Source organism: Rhipicephalus microplus, unplaced genomic scaffold, assembly GCF_043290135.1.
Source record: "Rhipicephalus microplus isolate Deutch F79 unplaced genomic scaffold, USDA_Rmic scaffold_16, whole genome shotgun sequence".
In the NCBI taxonomy this organism is placed as follows: Eukaryota; Metazoa; Arthropoda; class Arachnida; order Ixodida; family Ixodidae; genus Rhipicephalus; species Rhipicephalus microplus.
In genome coordinates this window covers 6,850,909-6,864,244 of record NW_027464589.1, presented here as the reverse complement: position 1 = coordinate 6,864,244, position 13,336 = coordinate 6,850,909, and the positions used below count along the sequence as shown (strand labels likewise).

The 13,336-nt window shown below is 45.8% G+C and overlaps 1 protein-coding gene across 9 annotated transcripts in view; it reads left to right on the top strand.

The window, feature by feature from the left end:
* Positions 1–13,336, top strand: part of Hel89B (histone acetyltransferase 1) — a 913,881-nt gene that overhangs the window by 476,846 nt on the left and 423,699 nt on the right. For all 9 annotated transcript variants that reach the window (XR_012888773.1, XR_012888774.1, XM_037419311.2 and 6 more), the window contains one exon: positions 5,899–6,016. Coding sequence is in view for 7 of the 9 variants with exons in the window: in XM_037419311.2 (XP_037275208.2) it covers positions 5,899–6,016 (118 nt within the window). In the remaining 2 variants the exon portion in view is untranslated. The remainder of the gene's footprint in view (positions 1–5,898; positions 6,017–13,336) is intronic.

Genomic DNA, 13,336 nt, shown 5'->3' with positions numbered 1-13,336 from the left:
AGCAGAGTGCAACACCTCAACGCTACGATCCACCTAGTTGTGCCACGTGCGACAGGCGGCTGCGCAGAGCCTTAGGCCTAAAGAGTCGCTCGACAACAACCGGCATCCACCCAGCTCCCAGCCTAGGCGCAGAAGAGGCAGCTGCGAGGAGACATCCACTTTGTGAGGTGGCCCTATCGCTCGCTGCACGCAGCAGCTTACCGAGCGATCGGCGTCCACTGCCCCGGGCGGTGTCACGACACCCCTGCGTTTAGCCGCAATACAAGTCAGCAACGGCGCTCCGGCTCCCTGAGCCCAAAGAGATCATCATCATCACCATCATCAGCCTGACTACGTCTACTGCAGGACAAAGGCCTCTCCCATGTTCCGCCAGTTAACCCGGTCCTGTGCTTGCTGCTGCCAATTTATACCCGCAAACTTCTTAATCTCATCTGCCCACCTAACCTTCTGTCTCCCCCTAACCCGCTTCCCTTCTCTGGGAATCCAGTTAGTCACCCTTAATGACCAGCGGTTATCCTGTCTACGTGCTACATGCCCGGCCCATGTCCATTTCCTCTTCTTTATTTCAACTATGATATCCTTAACCCCCGTTTGTCCCCTAATCCACTCTGCTCTCTTCTTGTCTCTTAAGGTTACACCTACCACTTTTCATTCCAACGCTCGCTGGGTCGTCCTCAATTTAAGCTGAACCCTCTTTGTAAGTCTCCAAGTTTCTGCTCCGTAGCTAAGTACCGGCAAGATACAACTGTTATATACCTTCCTCTTGAGGGATAGTGGCAATCTACCTGTCATAATTTGAGAGTGCTTGCCGAATGTGCTCCACCCCATTCTTATTCTTCTAGTTACTTCCATCTCGTGGTTAGGTTCTGCGGTTATTACCTGCCCTAAGTAGACATGGTCTTTTACAACTTCAAGTGCACTATTACCTATCTCAAAGCGCTGCTTCTTGCCGAGGTTGTTGTACATTACTTTCGTTTTCTGCAGAATAATTTTAAGACCCACCTTTCTGCTCTCCTTGTCTAACTCCGTAATCATGAGTTGCAATTCGTCCCCTGAGTTACTCAGCAATGAAATGTCATCGGCGAAGCGCAAGTTACTAAGGTATTCTCCATTAACTCTTATCCCTAACTTTTCCCATTCTAGGCTTCTGAAAACCTCCTGTAAGCACGCGGTAAATAGCATTGGGGAGATTGTGTCCCCCTGCCTTACACCCTTCTTGATTGGTATTCTGTTGCTTTCTTTATGAAGCACTATGGTAGCATTTGATCCCCTGTAGATTTCTTTCAGAATGTTTATATATACTTCATCTACGCCCTGATTCCGCAGTGTCTGCATGACGGCTGATATTTCTACTGAGTCAAACGCCTTCTCGTAATCTATGAAGGCTATGTATAGTGGTTGGTTATACTCTGAGCATTTCTCTATTACCTGATTGATAGTATGAATGTGGTCAATTATTGAGTAGCCTGTTCTAAATCCTGCTTGTTCCTTTGGTTGATTGAATTCTAATGTTTTCTTTACTCTGTTAGCAATTACCTTTGTAAATAGCTTGTATACTACAGAGAGCAAGCTGATCGGCCGGTAATTCTTCAAGTCTTTGTCATCTCCTTTCTTATGTATTAAGATGATGTTAGCGTTCTTCCACGACTCTGGTACTCTTCCTGTCTGGAGACACCTCGTAAACAGGGTGGCTAGTTTTTCTAACACAATCTGTCCTCCATCTTTCAGCAGGTCTGATGTTACGTGATCTTCACCAGCAGCTTTGCCTCTTTGCATGCTCTCCAAAGCTTTTCTGACTTCTTCTATCATTACTGGTGGGGTGTAATCTGGGTTACTGCTAGTTCTTATAGTATTAAGGTCGTGGTTGTCTCGGCTACTGTACAGATCTCTGTAAAACTCCTCCGCTATTTTAACTATCCTATCCATATTGGTAGTTATTTTGCCTTCTTTGTCCCTTAGTGCATACATCCGACTTTTGCTTATCCCAAGTTTCCTCTTCACTGCTTTGACGCTTCCTCCGTTTTTCAGAGCGTGTTCAATTCTCTCCATGTTATACCTTCTTACATCGCATACCTTACGCCTATTAATCAACTTCGAAAGCTCTGCCAGTTCTATTTTGTCTGTTGTACTCGAGACTTTCATGATTTGACGCTTCTTAATTAGGTTCTTCGTTTCATGGGAAAGCTTGCCAGTGTCCTGTCTAACTACCCTGCCTCCAAGTTTCACTGCACACTCCGTAATGATATTCGTCAGATTATCATTCATTTTATCTACGCTAAGGTTGGTTTTCTCACTAAGAGTCGAGTACCTGTTCTGCAGCGACACTCTGAATTCCTGTACTTTCCCTCTCAGTGCTAGTTCATTGATTGGCTTCTTGTGTATCATTTTCTGTTGTTCCTTCTTCAAGTCTAGGCGAATTCGAGATCGTACCATTCTATGGTCACTGCATCGTACCTTGCCAATCACTTCCACATCCTTCACGATTCCTGGGTGTGCAGTCATTATAAAGTCTATTTCGTTCTTATTTTCGCCATTAGGGCTCCTCCATGTCCACTTGCGGTTTTCTCGTTTTCGGTAGAAGGTATTCAAAATCCGCAAATTATTGCGTTCTGCGAATTCTACTAGTAGCTCTCCTCTGGCGTTTCTAGTGCCGATGCCATAATCTCCTACTGCCTGGTCTCCAGCCTGTTTCTTCCCTACCTTTGCATTAAAGTCGCCCATCACTATAGTATACTGTGTTTTTGCCTTACTCATTGCCGATTCCACGTCTTCATAGAAGCTTTCAACTGAAGCGTCATCATGGCTGGATGTAGGCACGTAAGCCTGTACTACCTTCATCTTGTATCTTTTATTCAGTTAAATTACAATACCTACCACCCTTTCATTAATGCTATAATATTCCTCTATGTTGCCAGCTATGTTTCTGTGAATTAGGAACCCCACTCCCAGTTCTCTTCTGTCAGCCAGGCCCCGATAGCAAAGGACGTGCCCATTCTGTAGCACCGTATAGGCCTCATCTGTCCTCCTAACCTCACTGAGCCCTATTATGTCCCATTTAACACCCTCTAGCTCCTCGAATAGTACAGCTAGACTTCCATCACTAGATAAGGTTTTAGCGTTAAACCTTGCCAAGTTCAGCTTTCAATGGCGGCCTGTCCGAAGGTTTTAGCGTTAAACCTTGCCAAGTTCAGGTTCCAATGGCGGCCTGTCCGGATCCAGAGATTCTTAGCACCCTCTGCTGCGTTGCAGGTCTGACCGCCGCCGTGGTCAGTTGCTTCGCAGCTGCTGGGGACTGAGGGCCGTGAGTTATTTGACGTATGCATGTGGGAGGTAGTGGCCAGATACTGCACCAGGGTGGCCAATCCTTCTCTGGTGAGGGAGTGCGTTCCCGGCGGTGGTTACCGGTGAGGCCGCACCCCAGGCATCTTAATGCAGTTCCATCAACACGCGGATTTTTTTTTTTAATCCAGTTGGGAACTGCGCGGCACCGGGATTTGAACCACGGACCTCTTGCATGCGAGGCGGATGCTCTAACCACTACGCCATCGCTGCAGCCAAAGAGATAGAAGAAGCTATTTACAGAAAATTGGACCACCCACGAGGCTTCTGTACTCAGTCGTTTCGGGCCTGGCCTACAAACCACGTGCTCTAGGCCTTGCTCACCCCAGGATGCAGACCGCATAGCTCTCGTCCCAATTCAACAACGGTTTTGAAAACTAACACCACCAAAAAGGAACAACACTTGCGAGCAAAAAAAAATACTCAACATGCCGACAAATTCAAACACGTCACAAAACCAATACCCTCGCTTCTCAAGAAAAGCTAGCAAAGAAGCACCCCTAGGCCTACTCTACGCCCGCTCTTACAAAAGCTTATACCGAACCGCAAAAAACTGTCGTCCGATACTCCAAGAGCTCCACGTTGGGCAGGCAGTGTGGGGTCTCGAATTGGCGAGCGAGCGCCATGCTACGCTTTTGGAGTGAACGGACACAGACGACGCGGTCGGTACAAACCAAAGAACATACATTTGTTTAACTAATTTAGACGACAATATCGTCCGCCAAATCGATACATAACTCGTTAGTAATATGCTAGGTAATAATACAACAGACACACAGCATGAGAGCACACAAAAGGCGGCGTCGCCAACGCTTCACTCACCACGTTGGCCTATCGCAGGCGGCCTGCGGTGCCGTCCACCGCAGACCCACCGCAAGAGACAACCGTTCGCGGCAGCCGCCATGTGCAGTAGACACTTGCTCAACTCTCGCCCGCCATCAAGGCCTGCCTTCCTCCAAGGGTCACCGCCGGCGCTACCACTCTACCAACAGTGGTACTCAACGCGAACACAACGCCATCTATCGTCCGGCAGTTGTCTTCCCCGAATTACAGCTTCTGTGCGAGACACGTCTGCCACGTGGTGCAAACAACTTTACAGGGGGTGTCAGCACCTCTCACACGCTAAAAGCCGTCAGTTTTTTAAAATCACCTAGAAGGGACTCTGGCAATGCGATCATTCCGCAACATTTGAAATAATTCGTAATACACGAATTTGTCTAGTTTTTGTGTTTGTGGGTGTAATGTAGTTGTGCCTTTGTTTATTGCAGTGCTTAAGTTTTGTTTCGAAATAAAGAACAAACAGTTGTGAACTTGTGATCCGATTCGAATTGGTGAGCCTGAAAGATTAAGGTGGGGAAGCGTAACTGATCAACTGTTGCCGATTGTTGTTTTGTGACAAAAAAGCTTCAAGCCATGTGAAGCCAAACGATGCATGAAGTACGAAGATTAGGCAAATCCATGTACTACCCATCATTCACATATTCACTGAAGCGCCATGTGTGTCAGCTCCCATAGACACTAACTTCAGATTTTCTTCTAGGTATTATTGTATGAAACTCTATGATGGGCCCCATCTGATGTTGAAAGTTTACTAAGAGCTGATCTGTTTATATGCTCTCCACATACGTGACACACACACATTGTCTTCTTGTGCAAGAGTTGTCTCCTGTGTGCCAGGGAATCATTTAGAGAGGCACAACGAATGCACTTGGGGTTTTTCAGGGCTTGCACACGTGTAGTCACCCAAGTTATCTCAGGATTATCAGTAAAAGGATCAACATTGTTAACAGTTCTATTGTTTTTGCAAAAACTTTCACTGAGCACGAACTCGTCTTAAACTGCCAAACAAGACTAAACAACAGTCCACACAAAACCTTAGTGCATTTATGTCACATGGAATCCAGCTCAGTCGCTTTTAGTAGAAAGCATGTTTGAAATAACTCGCGTTAACACCTGGAAGCTAGAAGAACAGCTTTTCAGTTGTTGCTCATTCTTAAAATTTTCTTCAGTACTTTCTAGAGGTAATGTCATTCTTCAGTACTTTCTAGAAAAATTAATGTCAGAAGCTGCTTATTTTTCATCTTGTGCTAACGGCCCAAATAATGTAGCCGCTCCTTTCTGCCACACCAACCTCTTTCTTTCCTTCCTATGACAACAAGCAGAGGCTGTAATCACCTTCCCTCCTCTGCCATAAGAACGAAGCGCTTTGATAGCCGGCATTTTTCGGAACACTTTGCAGTGTGATTGCACACTGTTGGTGTTTTTCTTTCTCACATTTTTTTTCAACGATGGCTAATTTTGAGCCTGCTTCACTATTGCTATATTTCTGTGCTTGTTTTGTACCCTTCCCTTCTTAAGGCCCTCTATCTTCTGATGGTAAACTAGTGAAAAAAATTGTGTCCTAAATGTAGGTATTCTGAATTTTATTTGTCTTTGCTGTTGGGCTAATACCTTTTTTTTTTTACTTTGACGAGCATGTGCCTACAAAGCACAGCAAGAGAGAAGCGATTCTGTAGAGCAAGCAAGCTATTTCTGCTTACAAAAGAGCCCACTTTGCAGGGTGCAGTCTCTACTGTCGATGTTCCTTGTTCGCCTGGACCAGCTCCCGGAAAAGCTCAACCCAGTCATTCGTCCTCTCATGGAGTCTATACGCCGGGAAGAGAGTGTCCTCCTGCAGGTGGGCGTACAACACAATAAGCATGGCTGAGTTTTGTTACGTAGAGGGGCCTCCATGCAGTACTTCACACTGAAAGGATGCTGCCCAGAAGGCTTGCAAAAGTAGACAGGGCTTGATACCGACACTGAAAATCATTACTGCTCTCTGGAATGATGCATCACTTTTACAATGTGCATTCTGGACACGACCTTCAAAACTGAGCTCCCACACACACATGGTGTGTTGTAAGTTTCTTGAGACAGCGTTTTGAGACTTATCAAATTTTTCTTTCTCAAAACTAACCTCAGATTTATTGTTCTGGTTTGAAAAATTGCAACTAAAGTGAGCATAATTAAAATGGAGACCACAACCATCTTTTCTTTCTTATCTTTTTGCACTATATCTAGTAGGCTTTTTGTAGACCTATGTAAATAGCATAATTTTGAGTGTGAAGGGAATACAAATATTAAGCTTCAATGCCATTTGAATAATTTTTTATTACTCCTAAGGACTTCACTAAAGTTCTGTGTCTGTCTGTCTGTCTGTCTGTCTGTCTGTCTGTCTGTCTGTCTGTCTGTCCGTCCGTCCGTCCGTCCGTCCGTCCGTCCGTCCTACACACTGACAGAAAGAGGGGAAAAAAAAGCACTAGCAGAAGTTTTGGGCAATCTAGTTCATGTTCAAACTTTTGAGAGAACTTTATGGATTATTTCATCTTGGCTATTGCAGTCTTTTCCATTTTTTTATTTAGCACCTTTTCACTTGAAGCGTCCATCACTTGCTATGTTTTTCTTCGTGTGCCCCTAGTTGATTTTCACACGCAGGCTCCATGCGAATTTTTGGCTATTGCTTTTAAACATGCTTGTTAATCCTGGTAGAGCGTGACTTGTGGCAACCTTTTCTGTGCACCTATGGAACATATATTTGTCCTAGTGACGGCAGTAACAGGTCTGTTATGGACTTTTATTGGTTAGTTTTGTTTTAGCACTTCATGTACTCCACCCCATAAGTTTTATGCAGAAAAAACAAGTTACTCAGGGTTCATTGGCATATTCTTATGACATGAAAGTGTCTTGGTGCAGAAGACTGAGGCGCAGAAAACATATTGTGAAGCAGGAAGAGCGGGAGAGAAGAAAGAACGAACTCCCTGCTCTTCCTGCTTCACGATATGTTTTTTGCGCCTCAGTCTTCTGCACCAAGTATGTACCTACTAGCCCAAAAACAAGTCCTTTTGAAAGTGTCTTGGTTGATGAAACACATGCAATTAAGTTGTGTTTTTTAGGTATCTCATAATAATTCAGGCAATGCAGAGGCTGAATTGTGTTTGTTTACATGATAGTAAGGGGGGAGGCTACCTGAAGACCACAATTTATTTTTTAAGACATTGGGATGAAACTTTGAGGGCATGTTCACTACACTAAAGCTAGGGAAACTGCAAATTTTTATGAAGGTGTGTTTTTTAGTTGCAGAGTTATTGAGGTTTAACTTTACATGAGTGCCAGCTGAGGAAGAGTCATGAGAAATTTCAGGACATAATAGAAAGCTGCAAATCATTGTGGTCATCTCTGATCCCATGGTATTACAATGTTTTTTTTTTTTAATTTCCCCTCCAAAAAAATGTTCTGATTTAGATGGTAGTTATCAGATTCACCTAGAATGAATTTAAACAGAAAGGACCTTGTGGCACCCTGGAAAATTCATTGAGAAACAGAATAAAAAAAAAAAATGGTACACAGATTTAATGAGCTGTCTTTGAGTTTCAGCTTTCTTCAGCACCACAACTAGCATAAAAATCTAGGCTTGTGCGAATAGTGAATTTTAGGTTTGAAGTGAGTTCGAAAAGAAGAGTCACCTTGGTCAAATAATTTGGAATCGAATTCGAATAGCATATATCGTATATTATAAAGAAAAATTGGTATATTTGTCATGACCTAACGAACCTGCACAATATTTTTAGAAAATTAAGACAAGGCCAGTGCAAATACAATTTTTTTGCATCAAAGAAAGCGGTAAATAGGTAGCAGAATTTGACTTTCGGTAGATAGCCTGTAAAATATGTTATATTAAAAATTTGCTATACTTAGAGCAAGCAAGTCAGTTTACCAACATTTTTAACTTGAAATAAAATGAATTGATGGGAGGTAACATCTTTGCTTAAGCCCCGCCGCGGTGGTATGGTGGCTAAGGTACTTGGCTGCTGACCCTCAGGTCGCGGGATCACATCCCGGCTGCGGCGGCTGCATTTTCGATGGAGGGGAAAGTAGTGTAGGTCCGTGCGCTCAGATTTGGATGCATGTTAAAGAACCCAGGTGGTCGAAATTTCTGGAGCCCTCCACTATGGCGTCTCTCATAATCATATAGCGGTTTTAGGGCGTTAAACCCCACAAATCTTTACTTAACTTTGCAGTGGGGCTTCGTGGCAGTGCGAATTGCTCTTGGGTATGCGTTTTCACGGTTTAGCACCACTCCACTGCAGTGAAATTGTCTTTATAGGGTGCCACATGCAGACTACTATGCAACTATTCGTTTGTTTCAAATAATTCAAATTTTTCAATAATTTAACTCGATTCAAAGCAAATTAGAATCCTGCAATGTTCATTTGAACATTCGAGGCATTCAATTATTTGCACAAGCCTATAAAAATCTATTTCGAGAAAATATGCCTAGAAAGTTCAACACTTGCGTTTTCTTCAGAACGCTCTAGAATAATAAATAGAAGTGTCTTTATGCACTCTTTAACTTCTTTAGCCTTGTTTTCATTGTCTTTTGGGGTCGTTTATAATTTCTTTTTCGGCATAAGGCATGGAAGTGCCAGATCCGGTGATCGAAACACTTGGTGTCACGCTGTGGGGTCTCGGCGAGGCGAACGAGCGCATCACCACGCCACGCTCTTGGAGTGAATGGACACAGCAGACGCGGTCGGTACAAAGCACACAACATACATACATTAATAACTAATTTAGACGACGATATCGTTCGCTGAATGTTACATCAATTTTAATTAACACGCTACCATACAAACAACATAACGCAATGACACACTAAACACACAATAACAGGATAAACACACACTAACAAACCCAACACACTAACACATACCTAAGGCGGCTTCGCCAACGCCTGACTTTTCACGTGGGACCCCGGCGCGAAGCCCGCGGTGCCGAGCACCGGGGACCCACGCTACAGACAACGGTTCGCGGCAGCCGCCACGCGCAGCAGAGGCTCGCTCAACTCTCGCCCACCACCAAGGCCCGCCTTCCGCCAGGGGCCACCGCCGGCACTACCACTCTACCAAAAGTGGTACTCAAAGCGAACACAACGCCATCTATCGCCCGGCGGTGGTCACCACCGAAATAAAGCCTTGGCGCAGACAACTTTACAGGGGGGCTGTCAGCACCCCCCACATTCCCCCAACCTTAAATCAAACCATATCCCGAAATCAAAAATTAGCTACACAAGCTTTAAAAAAAAATGATATCGCACGACCATAATGTCCTTGCACCACGACACCGCCGTTGGTCGACACTGCTGCACTGTCCGGCTAGACTTCACCTCAGTACCGGCCCCACAACAGCAACGTTGCCGTCGGCGCGACGATCCGTCGCTAGCGCTGACACGTCTTCCAGTTGCGACCAGCACTCGCGAGGGCGCCGAACTGCAGGCAGTTGGGCAGGTCCCAGGCATCTCCATCGCCCGACCTCACGATTGCATTCCTGGCCAGCGACGCTGACGATGTGTAGGACAGCCGGCCGTGGATGACATCCCTCCCACTGAATACATCAATAACAACAACAAAAAAACTTGAAAGAAAACAATCGAGCAGGTCCTCGGGAAGGGAGCTTCGAGCTTTTCGTCCACGTGGTACATGGTCAGTACTGCTAGCTAAAACATCGGTGGCGGCCGAGACACCCATCAAAATAAAACAAAAATCACTTTTTCTAACTCGTGCTCACAAGAAAAAAAAAAAGTGAGGGAAGCAGAGCGCAACACCTCAACGCCACGATCCACCTAGTTGTGCCACGTGTGACAGGCGGCTGCGCAGAGCCTTAGGCCTAATGAGTCGCTCGGCAACAACCGGCATCCACCCAGCACCCAGCCTAGGCGCAGAAGAGGCAGCCGCGAGGAGACGTCCACTCTGTTAGGTGGCCCTATCGCTCGCCGCACACAGCAGCTTACCGAGCGATCGGCGTCCACCGCCCCGGGCGGTGTCACGACGCCTCGGCGTCGAGCCGCAATACCAGACAGCAACGACGCCTGGCTCCCTGAACCAAAAGATATAGAAGAAGCTATTTAAAGAAATTCAGTAGGGTTGAGAGCTGGGCTAGTTGGTGAGACATCATTTAACCATATGGTGTAGTAGCGCAATTTTCACGGGGACGAAGAGGACAAGAACACACGACACTCGCTACACTCGCAACTAATTTTATTTCAGAAGCAGCACATCATATATAACCCATAACCCTAGCGACACAGAAAAGAACTACGAACATTGAATCAATGCCAACAGAAGCTTTTGCGCAGACTCAAGCGATAGTACACGGCAGTTACGCTTACACTTCAAAATGACATAACTAAAAACAGCCCTGGATAACATCAAATAAAAAAAAACAAAAAAGTTTGCGGGAATTCACACGTGTTTGAAACAAAATTTTGAAACGACAAAAAGGAGAGTATGACACGTGCAAACACTGATCTCAATTAAGTCCTTCGAGGTAGCTGGCTTCTCGGTCACTTAACGAAACCGATGACTGACTAATGCATCCTTCTTTTCTTTTTTTAATGTGGAAGGCTTCGACAATTTCTCTGGTTAGTTGGTTTCCATGACGAAAGACTACGGTCGTGTCACTGAACAGTGGTGAGCAGCCACACTGGGAACAGTGTCTCTTTATGTGAGAATGAATGTCAGTTCTTAATGATCGCTTGTGTTCTAAAAGTCGGGTATTCAAACATCGACCCGTCTGGCCGATGTATACCTTTCCACACGTTATGATGTGCTGCTTCTGAAATAAAATTAGTTGCGAGTGTAGCGAGTGTCGTGTGTTCTTGTCCTCTTCGTCCCCGTGAAAATTGCGCTACTATTTAAAGAAAATCGGACCACCCACGAGACTTCCGTACTCACTCGCTTCGGGCCTGGCCTACAAACCACGTGCTCTAGGCCTTGCTCACCCCAGGACGCGGACCGCATCACTCTCGTCCTAATTCAACAACGTTTTTGAAAACTAACAACAAAAATAACAACACCTGCGAGCAAAAAAATAAATAGAAAGTTGACCTGCCGACAAATTCAAACACGTTGCAAAACCAATCTCCTCGCTTCTCAACAAAGCACACCACGGACGCTAGCAAAGAAGTCCCCCTAGGCCTACTCTACTCCGGCTCTAACAAAATCCCTGTATTGAACCGCAAAAACTGTCGGCCGATACCCCAAGAGCCCCACGTTGGGCGCCAGTGTGGGGTCTCGGCGAGGCGAACGAGCGCATCGCCACGCCACGCTCTTGGAGTGAACGGACACAGCAGACGCGGTCGGTACAAAGCACACAACATACATACATTTATTAACTAATTTAGACGACGATATCGTCTGCCGAATGTTACATCAATTTTAATGAACACGCTACCATACAAACAACATAACGCAATGGCACACTAAACACACAATAACATAATAAACACACACTAACACACCCAGCACACTAACACATACCCAAGGCGGCGTCGCCAACGCCTGATTTTCCACGTGGGACCCCGGCGCAAAGCCCGCGGTGCCGAGCACCGGGGACCCACGCTATAGACAACGGTTCGCGGCAGCCGCCACGCCCAGAAGAGGCTCGCTCAACTCTCGCCCACCACCAAGGCCCGCCTTCCGCCAGGGGCCACCGCTGGCGCTGCCACTCTACCAACAGTGGTACTCAAAGCGAACACAACGCCATCTATCGCCCGGCGGTGGTCACCACCGAAATAAAGCCTTGGCGCATACAACTTTACAGGGGGGTGTCAGCGCCCCCCACACGCTTGATAGCATCGATTTGGAGCACGTACTGAGTCTGATGATCTCGAAAACACTCGGTGATTTTGCGGCGCCAGCCACACTCAATGTGTCTGATTCTTGACTGGCGACCCGCTGCAGCAAGCATCTACGCAGTCGGCACTCGCAGCAGAATAGCAGAATCCCCACGTTCGTACAAACCGTATCGTACCCTCTGCGCACAGCACCTTCGCACTGTCTTTGCCTTCATTACCGACATCGCCCGCAGCAACTAAGACGAAGAACGCAGAACTAGTGCAAAGAGAAATAAAAAGAGAAAATAATCGAAAAGAGAGCACAAGGCAACGAGTGGCTCAAAAGATGTCGCCCGAGGCTAGCATAGCAGAGAGCAACAACATGGTAAGCGTGCCCCATGGAAGGGAGGGACCACCGCCGCTGCTGCGCAGCAGGCTATTGCAGGCGCGCTTTCTCCTGCGAGATATGATTGCGCTGCTCTAGCCAATCAGCCCTCCACTTTGCTTTGCAGGAAAACACCAATAGCGTCTCAACCATACCGCTGATGCCATTTTGTAAGACAGCATACTAGAGAGAAAGATTAGACTTATACTGTGGTTCTTCACAGTGTAACATCACCGGCGCATGTGCATTGCGGTGGTTGGCAAAACGCTAGTGCGTCAGCGTTTTACACCTGTGCAGTGCTTGAAACAAGTTTTTTTTTTTTTTTAAGGCTCAAACTTCAGCTTACTCTAGCAAGACTGGATGTGGTATGTGCCAGGGAACATCTAGGTGTGTGGTAAACAGCCTGTAAAAATACCACGCTGGCTGGCTGTTTATCTTCGAGAAGTGAACACACGTGGTGGCCTATGCAACGAACAGGGGCATCTTCTACTAAAATGTGCAGTGTTTATTGTGGTGTGTAATGTGCGTTGAAAAGCATCGACAATGTTGGTTCATCTTTAAGCACGATGAAATGGAGAATATTGTGCGCAATGTGCGGCGTGTGAATAATGGTGTGTCTTGTTTGGGAAAACATTCCCACCCGTTGCAGGCCGGTGGCAGTAACCGGTTGTCGATGGAACTTCACATTTCAACATTTTAATCAAAGTGAAAATGCATTTTATGTAATCATCTGCGGGTGGGTACATCTCGGCATTTGTGCTGCATGCAGAAAAAGACACTTCATGATTTCCAGGCTGAAAGATACGAAAATGCATGAGCTATTAGCATGTTTTAGCATTGTCTAAGCTGCATATATGCTGTGCCTCAGCGAATGCACAAACACAATAAATGTATAACTCCTATTATTGGAGACCTCATACATCCTAATGGAAACAGCTCAGTCTTTATGAAGTGACAAT